A 24614-nucleotide genomic window follows, 5' to 3' on the forward strand; every position below is an offset into this window, starting at 1 on the left:
AGCGACTGTCGCGCTTCCCTTTCCCCATCACTGCGCTTATTGCGCATGCGTCTCGTTGAGGGCGGGGCTGAAGCCGAAGCCTGGTAGCGGCGTCTGACAGAGCCGCGCATCCTCTTTCACTCCCTGCCGGTTCAGGGAGAGCCAAGCGGTGGGTCGCTGACCAGATCTCTTCCTCCTCCTCCTCCTTCTCCTCCAACGCCTCCGCCTCCGCTAACTACGTTGTCGACGGCAGCCCCGGTTGGCTTAATTTATTCGCCGCGACCCCGAATTTTACTCTTCCCCCCCCTTCCTCGGAAATACATTTTCCTCTCCTTTTACCCCCTCCTTTTTTTGGGTGTAAAGCCGCTGCGCCCATTTTCTTTCTTCGCTTTTATTCCTCCACAAGCCCCCCCCCCCCGCGCGCTCCTCTTTCGCGTCGCACAATGCGGCTGAAAGGCCGGGGATGCTGCACCCGGAGTAAAAGCAACGGCGAGGAGGAAGGCAGCGGAGAAGGAGAACGCGGGCCGCCCCCTCCACCGATGCGGAGTCCCTTCGTGCACCGGCTGCACTTCAGCACCCTCCAGAAAGCAAAGGTGGGTGTGTATTGGGGGGGCGGGAGGTACGCGTGTAAGCAGGCCGGCGGGAGAGGAGGGGGGGAGGCAAAACGAAAGCTGCCCCAAAATACGTAATGGTGCCTCCGACATCCCCCCCCCCCCGGTTTTCCCCGGGTCTCCAAAGAAGTGTGCGTGTGCGCGCGCCCCCGCGAAGCAGCAGTTGCTTGCTCGTGTCTGCGCGTGAGACATCCTCCAAAACCTCTCGGGGCTTTATTAGAGAGGTGAGCGTGCAGAAAGTGCAAACAGTGATGCCTAAGATAGCTCTGCCTGTTAAGCGGGGGGGGGGGGGATCCCTCATTGTTCGCCTCGTAGGAACTAACGCAGGCGTCAGAATCCTTCATATTCTAGCTGCAGCTATGCTCTGGGGCTGTTGCATCTAAGTTGTCCCTTGAGGTTAGGGTTAAGGGGAGGGAGGGTAGCAGCTGAAGGTGGGAAGAGAAGGGTATTAGTTGCTTAATTAGCCTAACAAAGGAAGCTGAAGGCCCCAGTAGATGGAGCCAAGTTATTTATTTTTAATATTATTATTATTATTATTATTAATTAATTAATTAATTAATTAATTAAATTTATATGCCACCCCTCTCCGAAGACTCGGGGCGGCTTACAACATATAAAACCAGATGTGATAAATTAAAATTAAGAATTACATTTTAAAAAATTTAAAAGCCTATTGGCATACACACATGCCCATTCAAACAAGCCCACTATACATTCATTGGCCAGGGGGTGGAATGTAATGACCCCAAGCTTGGCAGCATAAATGAGGGTGGGGGCAACACAAATCCCTGGGGGGAGTTGATTCCAGAGGACCAGGGCTCCCACAGAGAAGGTTCTTTCCCTAGGCCCCTCCAAGTGACATTGTCTAGTTGACAGGACCTGGAGAAGGCCGACTCTAGGATCTAACCAGTCGCTAGGATTCATGCGGCAGAAGGCAATCCCGTAAGTTAGATGTATATGCCGCCCAATTCCATTGGACTCTGAGCGGCTCACAATAATGACAAGAGTCAAAACAAGTATTAAAAGTTTATCATATCAACAATAAAATATTTTTTAAAACCCTAATAATGGTCTTAAAAAATCATACATGTTCTCAGTCCTAGGCCCGCTGGAAAAGCCAGGTCTTAAGGGCTTTCTGGAAGGCCAGTAAAGTAGGGATAGTGCGGCTCTTTGGAGGCAGTTGGTTCCAAATGGTTGGAGCCGACACAGAGAAGGCCCTTTCCTGCGGTCCCGTCAACTGACATTGTTTGTTGGACAGGACTCAGAGAAGTCCAACTATGTGGGCCCTTATTGGCTGTTGGGAAGTATGAGGTAGCAAGCAGTCCCATAACATAAGATAACCTTATTAAGATAAGCAGACTAACTTCAGGTGGTATTCTAAAACACAAACCAGCCCACCCCAAACCTATACAGTATTTTTTTTATTGCTGTTTTGGGCTCTCTTTTTCCTTGTGCTCCTTTTTCATTAAAAATCCCCCCTCCCCAATCTGTTATCGTTATTGTTAGGTTTTTGTGGCACTTGGGAATCCTGACACAAAGGATGAGAGGTGCAGACCTTCCCTTTGAGAATATCCATACTTGGTACTGTTTGTAGTCCAGTGTTTGGCTGAAGGCAAAACTAAAGTCAAGGAGTTTTTGCAACAACGTGAATGTTGGGATTCATAAAATTATTGCCGCTTCAGGCTGCTGTTTTAATAATTACATGTAGAAATAATATTAAGGGGAAATCAGAAGCTGCATTCACTATGATTATGCATCTGTCCCCAGGGTTCCAATTTATTATTAACATTTAAAGTTAGAGGCTCCCAGAGCACTGAGAGTTCAGTTTCTACAACCTTGTGATTTTAACTCACAAAATAAGCAGACTTAACTTTTTGATACTATTTTTTAGGCATGAGAGGCCAAAAATATTAGGCTCAGATATACCATTTGGCTATGATTGCATTTTTTGAGAAACACAGTTCATGTATACTATCCACAGTACATCTATTGGCTCTAGGAAAACCAGTTAATCTCAGACAGAGATACTTCTTGGTATGTACCTAAAACAGCCCCATCTTTTCATGCATATCTACCCATTATGTGCTGCAGAAGTCTAAAGAAGAGTGTCTTTGAACAGAAGCTCTCTTGTTATATAGGATTTGCTGTTTTTATTAGAGATAGAAAAAATTGAACTCTGCTTTCAGGTCCGCCCCAAATCTGCGGGGTTTGTATAAAGTTATAAATAAATAAATTAAAAATTAAAAAAAAAAGTTTCCCTACTATCTTAACAAAGAACTTCCCTATTTAAGAGAATGAGAAGCATCCTTCACTTGCTAATTTTTATGTTTTAAAATCCACATGAGAGTAAATACAATTTTAATCTCCATATCTATGGAGCCCAAAATGAGAGAGTTGGGCTTACTGTGTTCACCACAGGAGGATGGTGGCATAGGTTTGCCACCCTCCTCCTGTGGTGAACACAGTAAGCCCAACTCTCCCATTTTGGGCTCCATAGATATGGAGATTAAAATTGTATTTACTCTCATGTGGACTTTAAAACATAAAAAATGTTTTTGGATTGTTGCAACTGAATATGATTGAGGTTTGCGGATATCCATGTCAAACCCAATGGTTAACCAAGATTACTTAGAAGTACAGCACTGATTTTCAGCAGAACTAAACTAGCTATACACTTAAACTCTTAAAAGAATTTAAAATTTTAGTTGCAAAGAAATCCTAGCTTAAATGTCCTAATATCTGAATTATTGTACAAGTCATTTTAACGCCATTTTATTACCTTCAGCCACAATTGTAATTCCAAGGATAGGAACATGAAGTAATCTCACATTTGATTGAGGACCTTGCATCAAAATAGTGGATTAAACAATTTGTAGGTTCTCCTGTGACATTCTTTTAGCAATAACAATACAGGATATTCAGAGTAAGTACAGAAAACCCAAGGGTAGTTGCAATATTTCATGTAGAAATCATCACCATTGAATTCTGTGATTGTAACGCTGATCCATTTGCCTTTTTTATAATAATGGCACCAATATTCTGGTAATGTTCTGGGTGCAAGAGGATAATATTGAGGGTATTTTGTATGTACAATAGTTATGTGCTCTGGAAATCACAGAAGCAATTTGCATAAATGCCTAGTGCTATGTTATAAACAGAAACTAGTAAAGGTCAAATTATAAAAAGGCTACACAAAACTCCATGTAAACTGATATAGTACTGTACTACTTTTGTTTGACTCAGTAATATATTTTGACTTCCCTTGCAAAAGATATATTTTTTGAACATTAGAAATTGACATAGGCATCTTCCACAAATATATATACAATATATACATACATACATACATACATACATACATACATACATACATACATACATACATACTACTGTTTGAATAGACATACTTTTCAGACAGATGCTCTCATTCATTTTGTTTAATATGAAGAAATATGCTAGCTTCACTGTCAGTTTCCTTAAATATTCATCAAGATAGCTAAAATTGTTTGTGATTTCCTTGAATCTTTGCTGTGACTTATAAAAGCAACATGAGAAAATATTATTTTACTGAAAGAGTAGTAGATCCTTGGAACAAACTTCCAGCAGATGTGGTAGATAAATCCACAGTAACTGAATTTAAACATGCCTGGGATAAACATATATCCATCCTAAGATAAAATACAGAAAATAGTATAAGGGCAGACTAGATGGACCATGAGGTCTTTTTCTGCCGTCAGACTTCTATGTTTCTATGTTTCTATGTTTCTAAAATTGAATTATTAAAAAATAAAAGTGCAAATAGAAAAATATGCTTATTATGCCCTCCTTGCTAGTTCCAGAATTATGCATGAAATTAAAAATGTGTCCATCCAGACCTGTCTAATCCCAGTCATCAATGATGATTTGTCATTGATCCATCTTTCTTTGCCAGCAGCTTTCCCCATTTGTGCTAAGGCATAGAGAAAGTGAAACATCAGACTAAGCCTGATGGAATGCTTGGAAACACAATAGGGAGGGAAAAACCTCTTTCCCCAAATGGAGTTGGGAGTGGGAAAAGCCCAAACAATGCTAGGGTGGAATCTTCAGAGATCTAGGAAGGCATGGGCAGCAGAAGGAGAAAAGATGAGTTTGTCTGACCTGAAAATCAGCTGCCTGGCGGAAGGCACTGCACATGTGCAGTGGAGCTGAGCTGGTCAACAGCTCGTGTGACTAAGAGAGGGCTACACGTGCAATTTGTGGCATGCATGCCATAGGTCCTATATTAATTGACAAATGCAATATGTTTTTTAAACTAAGTTATGTTTTGATACTATCAGTATTAGGTTAAGTAGACCATGCAAAGGTTTAAATTAATTTGCTTCCTCTCCTTTCACATCCAGCTAGCATTAAACCAGGATTTATAGTTATGTTGAACCCAAGACACAGTGATTAAAATTATTGCTTAATCATGTCTTGCTGAAGAAACAATTAGCTTTACAAATCAATTAAAGCTACTAACCAATCCCCATTTGGGTTCATACAACAGATTAAATCATATCCAGAAATCAAACAAATCAGATTATTTGTGAAAAATCTATGTAGATTAGAGAGATTTTTTGCTCTATATTCCTTTTACAACCTACAGTGTAAAACTTGGAGAGTTGGGGTTATAGGGAATCTCATCACTTGATCTTTGCATAAGTAAAATTCAGTAAAATAGTGGATTTAGTAAGCACTAGTTCTTTGTCATATGTATGTTTTTGAGTGTTTTAAAAATCCTTATTGTTTGTATAATAAACAAACAGTATAAAAATAACAAATGAAACAAAGTAGCAGGTTTATAAGAAGCAGATTCTCTTCTCAATTCCTGTTACTCTTACTACAAATATATTTTTCCTAGTTAGAAGCAAAAATTAAGAGTTTTAGGCATGTACAAGTTTTAAGAGAACCAGCTGGTTTAGAAAGCAATAGAATGTGAGTTTTAACTTACTCTGAACACTGATTATTTTAGGCCAGTCACTCTCAGCCCAACCCACCTCATAGAAATGTTATATGGAAAATAGACAGGAATATTAGGTATATTTTTCACCTTGAATTCTTAAATTATCATATAATGAAGGTGTGATAAAAATTATAATTTGCATGGGGAAAACCCTAGAATTCTATATGTTTCATAAAGTTTAACACAGCATAGATTTTTTTTCTACGTAATTGTTTTTTGAGAGCTGATCCTATTTCTCTTTCCTTGAACCCAGGAAATAAATCATCTAATGGGGTTTATCAGCTGCAAAACTGCTTGCCTTTCATTTATATTGCACCTTTTCTGCTTGCTCACCCAGCTGTTTTTATAGCTGTTAATAAAAAAAGAAAGATGTAATACAAGATGGGGGGAGGTGGATATTGCTTTTCAGAAAAGGCAAAGACATGGGGAATATAGGTATGAGTAATTTTCAGATTGTGTGGTTTTCTGCTAATTTAGATACAGAGCTGGTATTTATGGAATGAAGATATTTCAAGTGATTTAAATTTAGATTTTATTCACTTCTTTTTTTAAAAAAGTCTTTGTTGAACCATATTGCTTCATAGTCATCCTATCATCAAGATCTAAATAGCATATTTCTCATTTGTGGTTTGTAATTGATGAGTCCTCACCAGATAAGAGAAGTACTTAATATAATCTTGAAATTGCACAAATTAGATCTCTTTAAATTCCATTAATTCCATTGGAAAATTGTCATATTTATGCTGAATTAAACCAAATCCTTAGTTTTAGCTCCTTTGTGCATTTGTTTATATTTAACATGGTATTAAAGTAGTTGTTTAATGAAACATCTAGAATAAAATGGGTCTAGAGATAAAATTGTACAGTGGGAAACGTAACACTTGTCATTTATTAAGATTGTTGAGCAAAACACTGGGCCAGCTAGAATAAGATACATCTTACAAACTTAAACAACTATAGACATATTAAGGGAAAACTGAAAGCAATTAATTATGGGGTTCCTGAATATGTAATACGTGTTATGTTAAAATACATTGGATAACATAATTATCATTCCAAAATTAAAATAACAAATCACTTCCATATTTTTGGCAGATAACAATGTTTATGTCTATGAAGTCACAGGAATTCAGTTTGGACTTGAAGACTATTTTTATTTTCTCATCAGCTTATTTTAAGTGTAGTCTCTTACGTGTATTCTTTTTAAAAATGCAATAAAATATTCACTGTTTTTGGGGTTGTTGTTGTTGTTTTTGCTATGGCTAGTTCAGTTTTCATTTGCAACTGTAATTATGTATTTCTTTTTCCAGTAGAGTAATAATTTGTGGGGAAGTATTTTGGGATGTTCAACTTTAACTGCTATTACTAGTGCCTGGAAATCCTCTTGTCTCCTCAAAAGCTATCCAATGAATCTTGGTACAATTTGCATGCAATAATTCTATTTGCAAGATAATCCATCTGTAATGTTCTATCATATTATTTGTGTTCTTTGATATATGATCTAGAGATTCCCCCCTCCTCCTTCCTTTCATTTGTGTGTCTAATTCTTGGAGACTATATGGACATGTCCTTGCAGTTTTCCTCGTAAGGTTTTTCTGAAGTGGTTTGCTATTCTCTCCTTCCCAGGGCTGAGAAAAATCAACTGACCCAAGGTCACTTAGCTGGCTTTGTAACCAAAGCAGGACTAGAACTTACAGTTTCATGGTTCTAGCCTGGTGGCCTAATCACTATATAAACTACAGCTCTCTCTACGGCACAACTGTCAAGCTTGATTGCATCACATGATGTGTTGCGATATATTGCAATGTTTTTGCCTTTGCTAGGGTGGGCGTGGCCTGTGCATGATGCCTCTAGCCCACGGGCCACCAATTTGACAGGCCTGTTCTACACATTTAGTTACCATCAAAGATAATCCATAATTACTGTATTTGAATTGTTCCTACTACACTTTAAAATTACTGGTCTATTAGGTAACAACAAATTTCACTGAAAATCTAATAGATTTAAGAATAAATTTTCAATTTGAGTCTCTGCTGCTTATTAACCTAAAGTTAAAGTACAAGTAGTGTTCACTGTTTTACTAAACAGTGAATAAGAATAATTCTCAACAGTTACTACTTAGCATCTGCTGGTGTCTTACCATTGAAGAATAGCACAGTGATTATGATATCTAAGAGCAGCTCTGCTGATGTGAAAAGAATGCATTTTTCTTCAACAGGAGTCAGCCAAATGGCAAAAAGCCCATAAACAGTGTCTGTGTTATTAAACAGAATCCAGATTAAATGTGAGAATTTTATATCCATGTCATGGCAAAAGAGTTTTTCTTCTTTTTTGCTATGTTGAAAGCTGCCAGCAATGGTCTCTGGTGCTTGCCTGTGGAAGAACCCCCCTTGTTCAGAGGATTAGTATGTGAATTTTGTTTGATTGGTCTCCTATTTGAAGAAAAATGGTTGAGTTCTTTGCCAATGAGTAAGAATCGTAGAGTGCAACAGTGAAATCCACAACTCTTCTGGTGCCTCTTGGTTTTAATCGAAACACATGCATGCCATCCCAAAATCCTTTTGAACTAATTCAAGGGCTGGCTCTGTAAGAGAGGATAAAATAGTTATCTAAAGAAAACAATACAGTATAATAGCAACCATCTTCTTTGAGTTGTGGACATAGATGAACCTTAAGAAAGGTGTCAGGGCAACATGAAAAATAAGATGTCAAAGCTGAAACATATCCATTATTACCTCATCTGCCTTTTTCATAAATTTATTTCCCCTTCTACCTTCACTCATTTCTTCAGTCTTGAAATTAAATATTCAGTTCTAATTTTAACTTTCTATAAAAAGATAGTAGGACAGAAAACCTTCAGGACAGCTGATCATTTCTCAGCTATGCTTGTGCTCTTGTGGTTATCTCTGCTATTGCAAGGTATTTTTCCCCGCAACTCAAGACAAGTAAAACTGGAAATTAGTATTGTTTGCAATGCTTGAGCTGTTGCAGAATCTATTGGAACACTAACTACTTACACTCTAACAATTATATCAGTGGGTTGTATTATTCTATTCTAACAGACATGATTTAAAAATATTTTCAAATTGGTCCTTTTCCCCTCATATATTAATTTTAATGTGGTAACTTCAAGCAAATGATCACAAATACAGTTACAGTACTTTTTGGTAGTTTTAGTTAATAAAAGTATAGCAAAACAATACCCAGTCAGTTTTTTCCAGTATTCAGCGCTGTCTCGTAGTTTTAGCTAATACTTACATGTTAATATCACAATGTTAACTATTTGTTTAAATTACTTTGTACAGTGATCTCTCGGTTAGCGCGGGGGTTACGTTCCAAGACCTCCCGCGCTAACCGATTTCCGCGTTATACTGGATGCGGAAGTAAAAACCACCATCTGCGCATGTGCGCCATTTTTTTCATGGCCGCACATGCGCAGATGGTGGAGTTTGCGTGTGGGCGGCGGGGAAGACCAAGGGAAGATTCCTTCAGCCGCCCAACAGCTGATCTGCTCCGTAGCGCGGAAGCAGCGAGGAGCCGAAGATGGGGTAAAGGCAAAGGGGAAACCCCATCTTCGGCTCCTCGCTGCTGCCGCGCTGCGGAGCGGATCAGGTGTTGGGCGGCTGAAGGAACCTTCCCTTGGTCTTCCTGCCGCCCAGGCAAAGGGGAAACTCCAAGATCGCTTGCCGCTTTGCAGCTTGGAGCCTTGCTTCGCCTCCTTCGCTGCAATAGGCAAGCGGCAAGCGGCAAGCGATCTTGAGAAAGAGAGAGAAAGGAGGGCGACTTGCCAGTCCACGCCCCCCTGGATGAACAGCCTCGCATGGCCCCAGCGCCGGGCTCCGCTGTTGCCTCCGCCCCCATTCGGCTCTGCAGCTGAGAGGCCTTCCCGGCAGAGCCCTCCCCAACAGCTCCCGCTGCCAGCGCAAAAAAGAAAAGAAAAAGAAATCCCCAAAAGAGGCAGGCACAAAGCGGGGGCACAAGGGGAGCTGCCCGGCAGAGGTTGCTTTTTTTCTTCTCGTGGGCAAGTGGAGGGGGGGAGAGAGAAGGGAGGAAGAGAGTGTGAGAGAGGAAGAAAGAGAGAGAGAAATGATAGAAAAAAGGGGAGAAAAAAGAGAAATGAGAAAATGATTGAAGCATAGTGACAGGAAAGAAAGAGAAAGAGACAGAGAAGTGACTCTTGGTGATGACGTATGACGTCATCGGGTGGGAAAAACCGTGGTATAGCAAAAAAACCGTGGAGTATTTTTTAATTAATATTTTTTGAAAAACCGCGTTGCAGCGTTTCGCACTAATCGAGACCGTGCTAATCAAGGGATCACTGTATTCGCAACAAATGATATTAATCTCTAGAAGCCCATCTACAAGTACCGTGTTTCCCTAAAAATAAGACTCTGTCTTATATTTTTTTGAACCCTGAAATAAGCGCTTGGCCTTATTGCCATGCACTCAAAGGCCCGATTGGGCTTATTATCAGGGGATGTCATATTTTGGGGAAAACAGGGAGTAAAGAGATGGTAATTAAATTTTCTGTGATATGAATTTCTGCTTCAAATATAAGATGATTCATGATTATGCTCTTGTAAATTGAATTGTTAAAAATGATCAAACTGTATATTCCTTTTAAACTGAAAATCTGACGCACAATATATTTGTTATTTATTCAAACAAGGTATATGGCTTCCCTTTCACAACGGTGCCAGATTAACTTTCATTTTACAGGTCTCAATCTCCCAATCCCGCCTGTTTTTAAGGCTTTAGAAAAACATTGCAAAACATCAGAAAAAGGAAACATACAACATCTTGCAAAAAAGATGTTTTTTTTTAATCAAAAGGTGCCTGACTCAACCCAATATAGCACAACCAGCACAAGCTGTAAAAAGCATAACACTGCCACAAAAACATCTCAGAAACCATCATTAGAACCACATGGTATCATCCGGCGCACAAACCAACTAAATCCCTTGAAACATCCTAAGTAGGCCAAAAGACCCAACAGTCACAGAAGAAAAAAATGGAATCATTCCAGAGCAGTGGTTCCCAACCTTTCTAATGCCACGACCCCGTAATACAGTTCCTCGTGTTGTGGTGACCCCCCAACCATAAGTCTAGCGCCAATTCTCCCAACAGAGCTTTAAGTTGATTGGCAGGAAGGTCAGAGAGATGCCCCCACTTTAAAAACCTGATTGGTCGGATTGTTCCAAGATGCTAGAATAGAAGCTTTAGTTCCTAATACCAGGAGAAATTTGTCTTTTCCCAGCGTCTCAGGCAACCCCCACGAAATGGTCATTCGACCCCCCAAAGGGGTCCCGACCCACAGGTTGAGAACCACTGTTCTAGAGCATACAATGAAAAGACTATGATAGCCACTATGTAGCACAAACAGGCAGAAAACTAGCACATCTATGAACACCAGCTAGCCTCAGAAGACAACATGAAAACTCCATAGTTGCAGAACACATTGACAGACTTAACCATAGTTTCAACTGGGAAACCATGAATATCCTAGATAAAGCATGTCCAAAAATGCTAGCACTTGGCACTCAGATAAACTGGCCATCAGCAAGCACGTAAATGTCTACATACCATTTAAAAGAGAATCAAAAAGCCAAAAGTGGAGGGGGGAAGCAAAATACCTCTTTACCGGCAATCAGAGCTCGGTGAGCAGAGATTAATTATCAAGATTAACGTTAGACTAACAATCAAGAAGTAAACAATACCCCAATCAAAGAACCATCGATCAAGGCAAAAAAGATAACAGTAAACAACCACTTCAACAACCACCAAAACCAGACCCACCAACACTGACAGGGCAAGCCACTGGTATATAAAATGAGAGCAAATGATGATCTTACCTACTTTTGTAATGAAACATCTGCAAAAATCCAACAAAACTCAGAGAGCAACAAAAACCCTGCAGCTTTATGAAATGCCAATTTTGCGGAAGACAGATATAGGTGTTTCAGAAGGCAGATTCTGCAACAGCAAAGGTCAACATCTTGGGCCCCACCAGATAATAATGTATGATATGTGGGACTCAAGACAGTGCTCTTTCACTAGTAACTAACAGCATAGGTGAAACAGTGTATACGAGTTCTGTTAGAAAGGTATCTAACCTTTAGCCAGGGAAAAAAACCTGGCATACCTATTCACCCTCAAGTAGTCTCCTTGGCACTCTACACACTTCTCCCAGCGGTGCCGACATTGTTGGAAGCATTCCGAGAAAGCCTCTTTTGGAATGCAGTTTAGCTCGGCTGTCGTTGCAGCCATAATGTCCTCTCTTGTCTGAAATCGCGTTCCATTCAATGGCCTCTTGAGTTTGGGGAACAGCCAGAAGTTGCAGGGGGCCCTATCAGGAGAGTAAGGAGCCTGTTGAAAACAGGAGTCTGTTTTTTTGCCAAAAAAGTCTGAACCAAGTGCGAGGAATGTGCTGGAGCATTGTCGTGATGGAGGCTCCAATTTTCTGTTCTCTTGTGCCACACAACATCACGAAGACATCCCTGTAGTACTCTTTGGTGATTGTTTGACCCTCTGGTGCGTACTCATGTTGTACCACACCGCGGGAGTCAAAGAAAGCAGTATCACTTTGATGTTGCTGCTCACCTGGTGGGCCTTCTTTGGTCTTCGTGACGTGGAATGCTTCCACTGTGATGACTAGGATTTGGTTTCCGGGTTGTACCCATACACCCAGGACATGTCACCAGTGATTATGGTGCTCATGAAGTTGGGGTAACTCTTTGTGGAGTCCAGCATGTCCTGTGAGACTTCAACACAACGTTGCTTTTGCTCCGCTGTCAGAAGCTTCGGCACGAATTTCGCCGCCACTCTCTTCATGGCCAAATCTTTGGTCATAATGGAATGACCCAAAATAGTGCTGACGCTCACCTTTTTCGCAATTTCTTGGATAGTCACATGACGGACCTGCATCACCACAGCGTTCACTTTGGCAATGACCTGGTCATTTCAGCATGTTGGTGGCCGACTGGAGCGTGGCTTGCTCTCCACTGATGTGCGGCCATCTTTAATCCAGTTGTACCACTTCTTAATTTGTGTGATGCCCGTAGCATCGTCACCAAAAGCCATCTGAATCTTCCGAATGGTTTCCACTTGACTGTTGCCCAGTTTCAGGCAAAATTTGATGCAGCTTTGATTGCAGAAAACTCCTTCCTTTACATTAAAAGGAAGAGAAATTTGTTGCAAATTGGATCAAAATTGCATTTGATATTGATGATATGTAATTCACAAGACATTGAAATAAATGAAATATGTGAGCCATTAAGTAATACTCAAGATCGCTCTGAGTTTCTTGATAGAAGATCAGAATAAAAATGTGAAGCAAAGAATTAAAACAGTTGAGATTATGTATACATCCCTTGGCTGTGAGTTCACCTGCAAAGCAGGGCACAGGTTCTGATACATTGGAACTAGTTTAGAGAAATTTTGAGAATTGGATGCAAGTTTATGCTTTTCCACCGTTCAGTATGTAATATTTCACTTAATATGCAGCCGTAGTATAGCAATGAGACTTTTCCAAATTTGACATACCAAATAGTTAAAGATGTGTTTAATACCCCTTTCCCTTTTGAAACCTGGAAAAAGAGGGTTAAAGACCAAATGGGTGTTTTTTCTCAAAATTATTGTGGAATATGGCACTAATGCTGATACTAGATTACAACATAGCAGTTTAGGAGTGCTCTACAGTTGTCAAAGTAGGTTAGGGAGTTACGGATAATTCATGAATGATGTAGTTTGGTCCTATATTAAACAATTATGATTTTCTGTGCTGTGAAAGCTAAATGTTATATGCAAAAGCATTGTTGTTAGTCAATTTCTGCAACCAATAGAGTGTTATGACAAAATTCAGATATAGACTATCTCTAACTATTCCCACTATTTAATTATAAATGCTCTTCCATGCTAATTAAATTATATATAAGAATGTGACAGGATTTTATATAACTATCACTGGGGCTTAGTCTAGAATTGCAAATAATTTTTTGCCCCTTTTAGTCACTTTAACTTTTTCCCATCTGTACAAAATGAAGCTTTGGAACCACAAATTAAAGCAGCTTTAATTCATATACCAGAGAGAGAGGAAGAAAGGTTTGTGAATTATTTTATGTGCTCATCAATCAAATATTGTTTGGCTTGTGTCCAAATCAAATCCTTTGAAATGAATGCTTTTAATTTTGCAGATTGTCTTCATGACCTTGACCCTGTTCCCTATCCGGCTGTTTTTTGCTGCGTTTATGATGTTGCTGGCTTGGCCTTTTGCCTTCATTGCCTCAATAGGATCTGCTGAAAAACAGCTAGAAAAACCTCTATCGTGGTGGCGAAAGTAAGTTGTTATCTGTTTTACTTGCCAGTATCTCTTGCCATGCCTTAACTGGTATAGTATAAGACAGTAATGAGCCAAGTGGGCTCCATTCAACTTCCCAGGAACTTACTATTCACCCTCCCACTAACCCAGCCCCAGAATATGCCAATAATTTCCAGTGATGTTATTTCAATGTAAGTAGCATTACAGTCAGGATGGGAGAGGTTTATTTCCAAAAGCATGAAGTTATGTAGCCTTCAACAAGCATGAGAAACTGAATTGTGGCCTCCAGCCTACACATATTGCAACTCTTAGATCAGTAATTTAAAATACTTATTTTTTGTTAGTACTCTAAAATGAATTTGCTGAAGAGAAAATAGACAGTGGTACTGCTACTCAAGAACTTAATTCATTCCATGACCAGGTTCTTAAGTAGAAACGTTCTTAAGTAGAAGCAAGTTTTCCCATAGGAATCAATGTAAAAGCAAATAAGGCGTGCAAACTGATTAGGAAAGAAATAAAAGCTCGGAATTTGGGTGGGAGGAGGAGGAAGAAGACCCACTTCTTAAGACCCACCTCTGCCTTCAGGCATGGGGGAATTGAGACATCTCCCCTGGCCTATATATTTTATGTTTTATTTTAAATAAGGTTTTTTTTAGTTTTTTAATTATTAGATTTGTTACCGTATATTGTTCTTATTATTGCTGTGAGCCGCCCAGAGTCTACGGAGAGGAGCAGCATACAAATTTAATTAATAATAATAATAATAATAATAATAATAATAATAATAATAATAAAAGAAGAGGAGGAGGACAGTCGCTGCCAAAGGAAGAAGATGAGATGAGTGCCCCTTTTGCCTTTCCGTGCCCAGACACTCCGGGAGGCAACCTTGCGCTGGGTGTATAGGGGGGAGCGTGAGGGAGTCACCACAGCAAAGTGGTTTATTCCCTCTCCAAGCACCCAGAGAAAGGAAAATGCTCTGTTCACTGTGGGCTGCCAAAGCCTCCTTAAGCGCCATCGAAAGGCTCCTCTGGCAGCGCAGAAAAGCCCGAGATGGCAGGATTAAATGGGGAATGGCAGGAAACCATTCTTAAGTAGAAAAATGGTTCTTAAGTACAGGCAAAAAAATCTTGAGCACCCGGTTCTTATCTAGAAAAGGTCTTAAGTAGAGGTACCACTGTACTTCCATAATAGGGCATTATACACACACACACACACGCATGCACGCGCATACACACACACAGCGTCTTGGGTGCCCACTCTTCTTTCTTAACTTGTCTCAGAAAATTGGTGAAAGACATAATGCTGGAATAGCTGTACTGTGCCCTAAAATATTGCCTCTGGAGTAATACGTTCACATAAAATACAAAAGTTTTGATGGTTTAATATGGGTGTTTCTCAGCTTGTGTGCTAAAAATCTCCCCCCTTCTCAATGGTGTTTTTCAGTTCATATATCAGGCAATAGAGAGTTAAGATAGATTTGCTTACAATGAATAACTTCATCCTACAGTGCTACTTATTTTTTAGTGTAGAATCTTCCTCAATTACTTAAATTGCATTTGTATTACTTTCCTTTTTAAACTTGAAGATGAGCTACTGAAAATGCTGATAAGCTCTTGAGAGCTCTGCTGTTTCTGGAAGTATTTATGTGTGTGCTCTGCCGTGCAATGTTAATACCAGGATTAACATAGGTACATCTGATTGGATCAAAATCTATCAGTTGCTGAACAGTTTAGCCTCTCCTCATTCATACTTTTTACATTTAGTCATATGAGAAATAATATAGAAAATAGTCTTGTATTGTCCCAGTATTTTGTCATACTATCTTAAAAGAAAAAGAGGTTGGTCAAATGCCTAGTTCTGACATATACACATTGAAACATATTTTAAAGTGAAGATTCCCACTCCTTCACCTTTAGACAATACTTTGTGGCCAAGCTTATTATGCATAAAAATGTAACTTCTCTTTTCTTTTTAATCAAAGTTTTGCTTTCAGAGGGAAGGAACTCAACAATGTTGTTGTTTCAGCTGACAAATTAACAAAGAGGTTCCATAGTAATATAATTTGTCATAGAAAGGATACGTTTTGCCTGCTTTGATTGAACTTTTGTAATGGATACTATAGCAATTAGTGTTTAGACTTGCTGCAGTTTTCAGAGTATAAGACACACTGGAGTCTAAGACACAACTTAGTTTTTGGGGAGGAAAATAGGGGAAAGAATCTGCTTACCAGATATTCATCTGGCTAGCGTCCTTAGTCTGGTCAGCTTGAGCACATTATTTTATTCCCTGGTTAGAGCTTTAAAAAAACTTTATTCGGAAAGAATAACAATGAAAGAGCTTGCAAGCCAGTAAGAGCTGGGAACATCATTAGCACCTGGAAAGAAACATTCTGAGCAAGTAGAGCAATGGAAAAAATCCTGCACAGACTTAGGGCTTGGAAAACATTCTTCACAGAAGTAACAATGAAAGAGCTTGCAAGCGTATAAGAGCTGGGAACATCGTTAGCATCTGATTAGGGCTAGAAAGAAACTTATTCGGAGCAAGTTAAAGGGAAAAAAACAAACAAACCTGGAAAGACTTAGAGCTTGCAAAACATCTTTGCAAAAAGAAACAATGAGAGCTGGGAAGATAGTTAACAGCTAGTTAGGGCTGGAAAAAAACCTCCAGAGTATAAGATGCATCCAAATTAGCCTCTTTTAGGGAGGAAAAAGATGCATCTTATACTACGAAAAATATGGTATATACTGCTTCACAGGGCTTTACAGCCTCTCTAAGCAGTTTACAGAATCAGTATATTGCCCCCAACAATCTGGCTCCTCATTTTACCCACCTTGGAAGGATGGAAAGCTGAGTCAACCTTGACTAGGAGAGGCTCAGAAATTCATTCACTTCTTATTCCATAGACTTCATAAAGCTCATCTGATTGTGAAACTTGGCTTTTTTATTTTCCTGACCTTCCCAGTCATTTTGTTTGGATGCAGAGGAGACTTGATTATGGTTTCTAGAACTGTTGGATAAGGAGGTGATAAAGTGAATAGTAAAATCAGAGAAAAGCAGGATTGATTTAGCAGTTATTTAGTCCAGTCTGGATATTTTAAGACTGCCTGCAGTCCTAAAAACTTTAGGGGTGTTTCTGTTCTGGAATAATCATTTCTAGAAAGCAATAAACTATCTCCATAGTACCATTACTATTTTGTTTTTTATTACTGTGTGAGCCGCCCCGAGTCTTCGGAGAGGGGCGGTATACAAATCTAATAAATAATAATAATAATAATAATCTCCAAATCAGACCATTCTGAGAGAATGATATGAGGACAGTGAAACCTTCTGCTACAAAGCCACCAATTTTTGAACATAAGTAATAAGCATTTTAACAATTGTCATTTAATTTAAATCAGTTGCTTGTCATAAAGCCACCATTTCTGTGACTTGTCCTTTATTTTTTTGAACTGGATGCCTTGGCATGCTACTTAAATGCCAAGCATGATTGTTGGTTCCCAAATTTACACATCATTAATTTATCTTAGGTCGTAATAATTTGTTTTATAGTGATCTACTGTAACCATCTCCCTTTGGAAATCTATATATTAAAACCAATCAGAGGAATCACTGGGCAAATACTATATTTTTTGGAGTATAAGACACACCTTTTTACCCCCAAGAAGAGGATGAATACGTGGGTGCGTCTTATACACCGAATGTAGCTCCACTCAACCATCCCCACCTTTTGGTCTCTGCCTCACAGCAATTTACCTCCTTGCAGTAAGCAGCCTAGAGCCTGATTAGTACATGCCATTGATTATATGCCTCCTGACCCTCAGCTGATTGATTGAAGCTGCCGACAAGCCCACGTGTTAAAATGAAAGTGAAACTAAAGCTGCATGGAGGCAAATTGCTGGCAGGGAGAGGCAAGGCAGAATTTTATTTTCTTGTGCTAATCAGACTGTGCTGAAACTGGCTGTTTGTTGTTTGCTGCAAGCAGGTAAGTCAATAACAATAAATGCCTGTAGAATGTTCATATTATTAGACTTATTTTTAAAAGACTTTTTAAAAAAATAATTGCTTGATCTGAAGAGGGCCAGTGCTATTATATCTTCTTTTAAATAGTATAGAACAACTATACTTCTAGAAAGTGCCATACCAATTTTAACAGGATTTATAAAAGTGTAATCTGAAATGTAGCATCCTGTTTAATATTAAGATAAGGCAGCTGAGTTAAACTCTGACTTAGTCATGTCTGGAGTAGATTTATTTAAATAATTGGGAGGAATTAATATGACTAAATTTAAGAAACCCTGCTGGCATTACTATACTACCATAATGTACTTTTCTCCAATTCTTTGCTGTTTCTATGGGTCAGACACCCATTCACAAAAATACATAGCAAACAGTGTATATCATCTGTGCTGGTTGCTGGGAAGCAAATTGCTGGGAAACAGGCAGGTTTGTTTTTTCATTGTTTTCCCCCCCAAAACTAAGGTGTGTCTTATACTCCAAAAATATGGTATGTCACATTTTACTGTTTAAATAATTTTTAATTATCTGACATAATAGTATAATGCTTTAAATTTAAAAATATTATCTCAAGAAAGACTAACTTTATATTTTTTAATATATTCAAAATATTTTGTCAATTAGTAAAGCTTAGCATGTTATTTTAAAATAACAAGGTTGCTTTCGCATCTGTTGTATCCACTTGTTTTCAGAATTATTGATATCTTGCTGAAGGCAATTATGAGGACAATGTGGCTTGCTGGTGGATTTCATTGGATAAATGTAAAGGGCAGACAGGCATTGCCCACTGAAGCAGCAATTCTGACCCTGGCTCCACATTCATCGTATTTTGATGCAATACCAGTGACAATGACTATGGCTTCCATTGTTATGAAAGCTGAAAGCAAAGATATTCCTGTGTGGGGAAGTAAGTAAAATGTTATCTTCCAAGTAATATTCAGATGATGGCATTTAGTTTTGGTAACTGAAAAACTATTCTAAACATAATACAACTAAGCTAAGCTATTGATTACCTTTTGAATATCAAGAACCGAATTTTAAAGAAAATCTTGGGGCCCTCCTGTAAAATATTTAATATTGTAAATACATCGTTACTATATGAGTCATTCTCACAGGGTCATATTTAGGTTTTGAGAATCTATTAACTAGCCCCTTAGTTGTCAGCTTCAACATGTTGGCATATGTATTATTAATTAAGTAAAGAGTGTGTTAACAAATCACTTCAAGGACCACTATTCTACTCAAGTAGGCTTAGAATGCCATAGGGTTGATAAAACTTCTGAAAAATATGATTCAATTATACAGTATTTGTTGAAGTTACTTATACTGTTTTACCATTTATTCCAAGATCTCTTTGTAACTACAGTCATGTGAAAAAGTACGGTAAATATGCTCCATGTAAACTATGTTTCCTGTTTAAACATATTTGGATATAGCTTTTTGTCATTTCAAATAGTATATACAGATAAAAGTGATATAACTGGACAAAAAACTTCTGAAAAATGACTTTGCAATAATTTATTCACCAAAAATTAATACTGTATATGGTATATGCCAGAGGTGTCCAAACTTGGCAACTTTAAGACTTATGGATTTCAACTCCCAGAATTCTCCAGCCAGCATAGCTATAGAAAGCATACTATAGACTCGCAGATTCAGACTAGCCTTTCGCAAGAGTCTGAAAACTCATTTGTGCCATCAGGCTTGGGGCTGTCCTTGGCTGATGAATGAAATGTATGGTTGCTGTGTTAATGGGAGTGATTGATAAGAAATAAATTTGGGGTTTTAAATTAGTTAATTTTAAAGTTAAATTGGATTTAAGAAAGTCGCATAATAAAATTTGAGTTAGAGACTTCATTCAGCACCTTGTGCTTTGTTCTGAAGTTCAGCAAGTTGGCAATTGTTTAAAATATCCTCCACTTGTAGATGTAAAGAACAGTAGAATAATTGATGTTGAATTGTTTGGCAAGCTCTTTTAAATTCCTTTTCAGACATATAGGCATCTATCATCTCCTTTCTGAAGACCTCAGAGAGCTCTTTAGAGATAGGTATTAGTGATACACACTTCAAAACAAAGAGCAAATCAAACAAAATATCTGAAGTTTCAATTATACAGATTCCTACTAGCTCCTGTTTGATGATTTTCTAATCATTTGCACCTGATCTTGTGCACCTGATTTTAATGTTAAATATTTGAGGTAATAAGTACAGCTGTGTACTTTCTCTTTTCACATGTGAAATTTGATTTATGTTAACTTACACAATGGATTACAAAATGTAAGTAATGCATGATAAATTACATCCCCTTTATCAATATTGTTGAAATAAATATCAAATATTTGTATATTGATAAAATCAAACATTTCAATAAGATATTCTTATTTTTTTCGCATGACTCTATCTTATTGCACCAGTTCTTGAAACTGTAATACTTTAAACTGCAAATGGTGTCATGCTTAGCACTAAGGCTAGGGAAAATAGTCCCCTCTAAACAACTTCTATTTATACCTACTGGTATATACTTTATTTTTATGGCTTGCCTGGAGTGCACTTGGCTTCATGATATGGTAAACATCTCTACTGACTGAAGTACTTATAGTACTTATACTTGCTTTAGCAAGCCTCGGGAGTTCTTTTAGGGAATTCCATAATTATCTCAGTTTTTAATCTTAGCTTACCTACCATATGACAATCAGATGGGAGAAAGTATATCTCCTAAAGGAGCCTCTGTTGATTCAGACCAAAGATTTGTTTCAGAGAAAGTTGAGAATATTTGGTTGCAGAGAGAATTTGGAATTGGCGGTAATCCATAATGATCACATATACTTTCTACAATAACCACATTTAGTAGTTTATCCATACTTTTTTTGCATGAACTATTTCTACTCTAGGCTTTCAGCACAGCTTTTTTTGTAGAGGCTCCCTAACTACTTTAGACCACAAAGGCATCTTTCAGGAAAAAAGCTTTTAATTAGCATCAGAGTGTTTTTGTTCTTCCTGGATAAAAAAATACTTGAAAATATTTGGTTTACTGTATTTTCCAATGAACCATATGGAATCCAGGTTGCCTGTAAGGTTTTCCAGTTAGTAGTATATTACTTAAAATGTATTTTGTTGAATGTGTGTATGTTATCTGTTTGTTTCTTAATCAGTGTTTGTTTTAGACTGTGAATTCAGATAATTATTTTGGGTGATGACACTTGTTTGGCATTTTTAAGTGATTATATAAATACAGGAGTCAACTAGACTTCTTAATTTAAAATTGCTATGTACTTTTATTTCAGGTAGCTTGCTTGCAACATTTGTAGTTACAACTGGAATCAAATTATCAGAAAGGCAATTATTACATATTGCTCAGGATGATCTACAAATTGCTAAGATAGCTGCCCCCCAAAAGCTTGTTGAATATTGTTGAACCCCAGCATCTTGAGTGTAACACTTATTTGCCTATTGTGGAAATGGAAAATATTATATTTTATTGGGGGGTTTTCCTCAAAATCAGGCTCTTGCCTGTAAACATGAATAATAATTTAAACAGCATTCTTAAGGCACGAATGGAATTTCACATCTTAATAATTCCTTAACTGACACCAAAAGCTTAAACATGTTTAACTAAATTGAGGGAAATTATTGGTAACACATTGACATTCATGTGCTGTCAAGGGTGAGGAATATCTGAAAAAGACTAATGCAAAAATAAATGTTTTGACAGGATTTTTTGCTAGCATTTTTGGAATACATTTGACAATATAAATTCTGCCTTAGACTCACATCTTTAGTTGAACTGTAGCAATAGTAACGCTACAAGCAATCATTTGGAAAAGGTATCTGCTGAGCAAGTAGCTCTGGATTACTTACCTGAGAGAAGCAGATAGGTAAAGTCAATTTGCATCCTAAACAAAGAAAATTTTGAAAAATAACTACAATATTATCAACCTACCAAGACACTTGTATTTCCTTATCTCCGTATTTTAAAGATAGCATCTAAGAAGTTGTTCAGCTTTATTTATAAACAACATTGGAAGGTGAGCTTCAGGTGAAAGATGGCAACCAACCTTCCCTACTCTAGCTCACAGGTGTTAAACTTGCCACATCCCATTGAGGTCATGTGACATTATGTTTCCTCCCCTTTGTGGAGCTGAGGTAGGTGTGCCTTGCGGCATGATACATCTGGCCCATGGGTCCCCAGTTTGACACCCCTCCTTTTTATCCCACCCCCTTTTTCAGAAAATCTTTTGTCTGATTTCCTACTCCCTCCCTCTTGAAAGCACAGAAAATTTTACTAGACAACTATTTTTCTTTTGCTTCACAAGTAAAACAATACCATGCAGGTCCATGATGTTATAAATAAATACAATAAAATTGTCTAGCAAATGAGTCATGGAATATGGTATGCAAATTTAACAATATATTCCATAGGCAATAGGGAGGATGAGAGGAGGAAAAGCTGCACATATGTAAGTAACATGTTTTATTTGATTCCTGATAGTTCTGTGGAAACAGGTAGTCATTTAGCAACTATCTTTCCCCATCTTCAAAAAAGGGAAAAAAATAGATTCAGGAAACTACAGACCTATTAACTTGACCTCAATACCAGGGAAGATTCTGGAAAAGATAATCAAGCAACGAATCAACAAACACATAGAAGTAAACAAAGTAATAACCAAAAACCAACATGGGTTAGTCAAAAACAGATCATGCCAGACTAATCTTGTTGCATTTTTTGACAAAGTGACACAATTAGTGGACCAGAGGAATGCTGTCTATTTAATTTACTTGGACTTCAGTAAGGCATTTGATAAAGTAGACCATAGCCTACTACTAGATAAAGTTAAAAAATGTGGGTTAGACAGCAACACTACCAGATGGATTCAACACTGGCTAACCAACCACACTCAACACGTAGTGCTCAGTGAAACTGCATCTACATGAGGGAAGTATGCAGTGGAGTACCCCAAGGCTCTGTTTTAGGCCCAGTACTCTTCAGTATCTTCATCAATGATTTGGATGGAGGGATAGATGGAGAACTCATCAAATTTGCAAATGACACCAAACTAGCAGGAGTAGCAAACTCTCCAGAAGATAGGCTCAAGAAACAGAAGGATCTTGACAGACTTGAACATTGAGTGCTATCAAACAAAATAAAATTCAATGGTGAAAAAAGTAAGGTTCTTCATTTAGGAAATAAAAACAAGATATACAGGCACAGTATATGTGGTATCTTGCTCAACAGTAGTAACTATGAGAGGGATCTTGGAGTCCTAACAGAGAACCATTTAAATATGAACCAGCAATGTGCAGCCACTGCCAAAAAAAAGCCAACACAGTTCGAGGCTGTCTTAACACAGGGATAGAATCAAGATCACGTGAAGTGTTAATGGTAAGGCCACACTTGGAAGACTGCATTCAGTTTTGATCATCACGATTAAAAAGGATGTTGAGACTCTAGAAAGAGTACAGAGAAGAGCAACAAAGATGGTTAGGAGACTGGAGGCTAAAACATGAAGAATGGTTGCAGAAACTCGGTATGTTTAGTTTAATGAGAAGAAGAACTAGGGGAGACATGATAGCAGTGTTCCAATATTTCAGGGGTTGCCATAAAGAAGAGAGAGTCAGGCTATTCTCCAAACCACCTGAGGGTAGGAAAAGAAGCAATGGGTGGAAACTAATAAAGGAGATAAGCAACTTAGAACTAAGCAGAAAATTCCTGACAGTTAGAACAATTGATCAATGGAACAGCTTGTGAATGCTCCAACACTGAAAGTTTTTAAGAATATGTTGGATAACCATTTGTCTGCAGTAGTGTAGGGTTTGACTAGAAGATCGCCAAAGTCCCTTCCAACTCTGTTGTTGTTATTGTTATGAGTATTATGTAAAATGATATATTTTACATAATTTAAACAATACCAAAGGAACAAACTTGGAAATGTTGATCTTTTTGTGTTTCTTTCTAGCTTTAATTAAATATATTCGACCTGTATTTGTATCTCGATCGGATCAGGATTCTCGCAGAAAAACTGTTGAGGAAATAAGACGGCGTGCTCAATCTAATGGCAAATGGCCACAGGTATTGATAAAGCATTTTAATTTAATTGCATTTCTTGCTTGTAAAGAAATACTATAAATACAGTGGTACCTCGGTACTCGAACGCTTCGTTTCTCGTACATTTCGGATAACGAACAAAATTTTCGGCAAAAAGTTGCTTCGGTATCTGAACAAAAATTCAGATACTGAACAGCCAGAGAAAATTTTGTTCATTATCCGAAATGTAATCCCGGCAGCTTCAGGGGGCTGAGGAGCTCTCTAAGAGCTCCAAGCTGCAGGAAGGGTGGGGGCTGCTGTAATCTTGGCAGCTTCTGGGGGCTCCTTTCCTCAATGCTTCCTCTTATTACCTGTAAGCAGCTTCAAAAACTTTCTCCTTCCCTGTGGCTGCAACAGCGGCGGCTTCCCTTCGAGTAGCAACAGCGCCGGGAACGTCACGTGATGAAGAGAAGCCTCCGGAGCCATCTCAGCAATTGCTGCCGCTCCAGCAGCTTCCCTTCATTACGTGACTTCCCGGCGCTGTTGCTACTGGAAGGGAAGCCGCCGCTGTTGCAGCCACAGGGAAGGAGAAAGTTTTTGAAGCTGCTTACAGGTAATAAAAGGAAGCAATGAGGAAAAGAGCCCCCCAAAGCTGCCGGGATTGCAGCAGCCCCCACCTTTCCTGCAGCT

General features: G+C 38.5%; 1 protein-coding gene across 1 annotated transcript in view; it reads left to right on the forward strand.

Annotated features, from left to right (window-relative positions):
- The first annotated feature begins 57 nt into the window (after nt 1-57).
- The window catches only part of LPCAT1 (lysophosphatidylcholine acyltransferase 1), a 55904-nt gene continuing 31347 nt past the window's right edge, over nt 58-24614 (forward strand). The window contains exons 1-4 of the mRNA XM_070747043.1: nt 58-572; nt 13764-13906; nt 18595-18809; nt 23857-23969. Of these exons, the coding sequence (XP_070603144.1) occupies nt 423-572; nt 13764-13906; nt 18595-18809; nt 23857-23969 (621 nt within the window). The 5' untranslated portion in view covers nt 58-422. The remainder of the gene's footprint in view (nt 573-13763; nt 13907-18594; nt 18810-23856; nt 23970-24614) is intronic.

This window comes from Erythrolamprus reginae, chromosome 3 (assembly GCF_031021105.1).
Source record: "Erythrolamprus reginae isolate rEryReg1 chromosome 3, rEryReg1.hap1, whole genome shotgun sequence".
Taxonomy (NCBI): domain Eukaryota; kingdom Metazoa; phylum Chordata; class Lepidosauria; order Squamata; family Dipsadidae; genus Erythrolamprus; species Erythrolamprus reginae.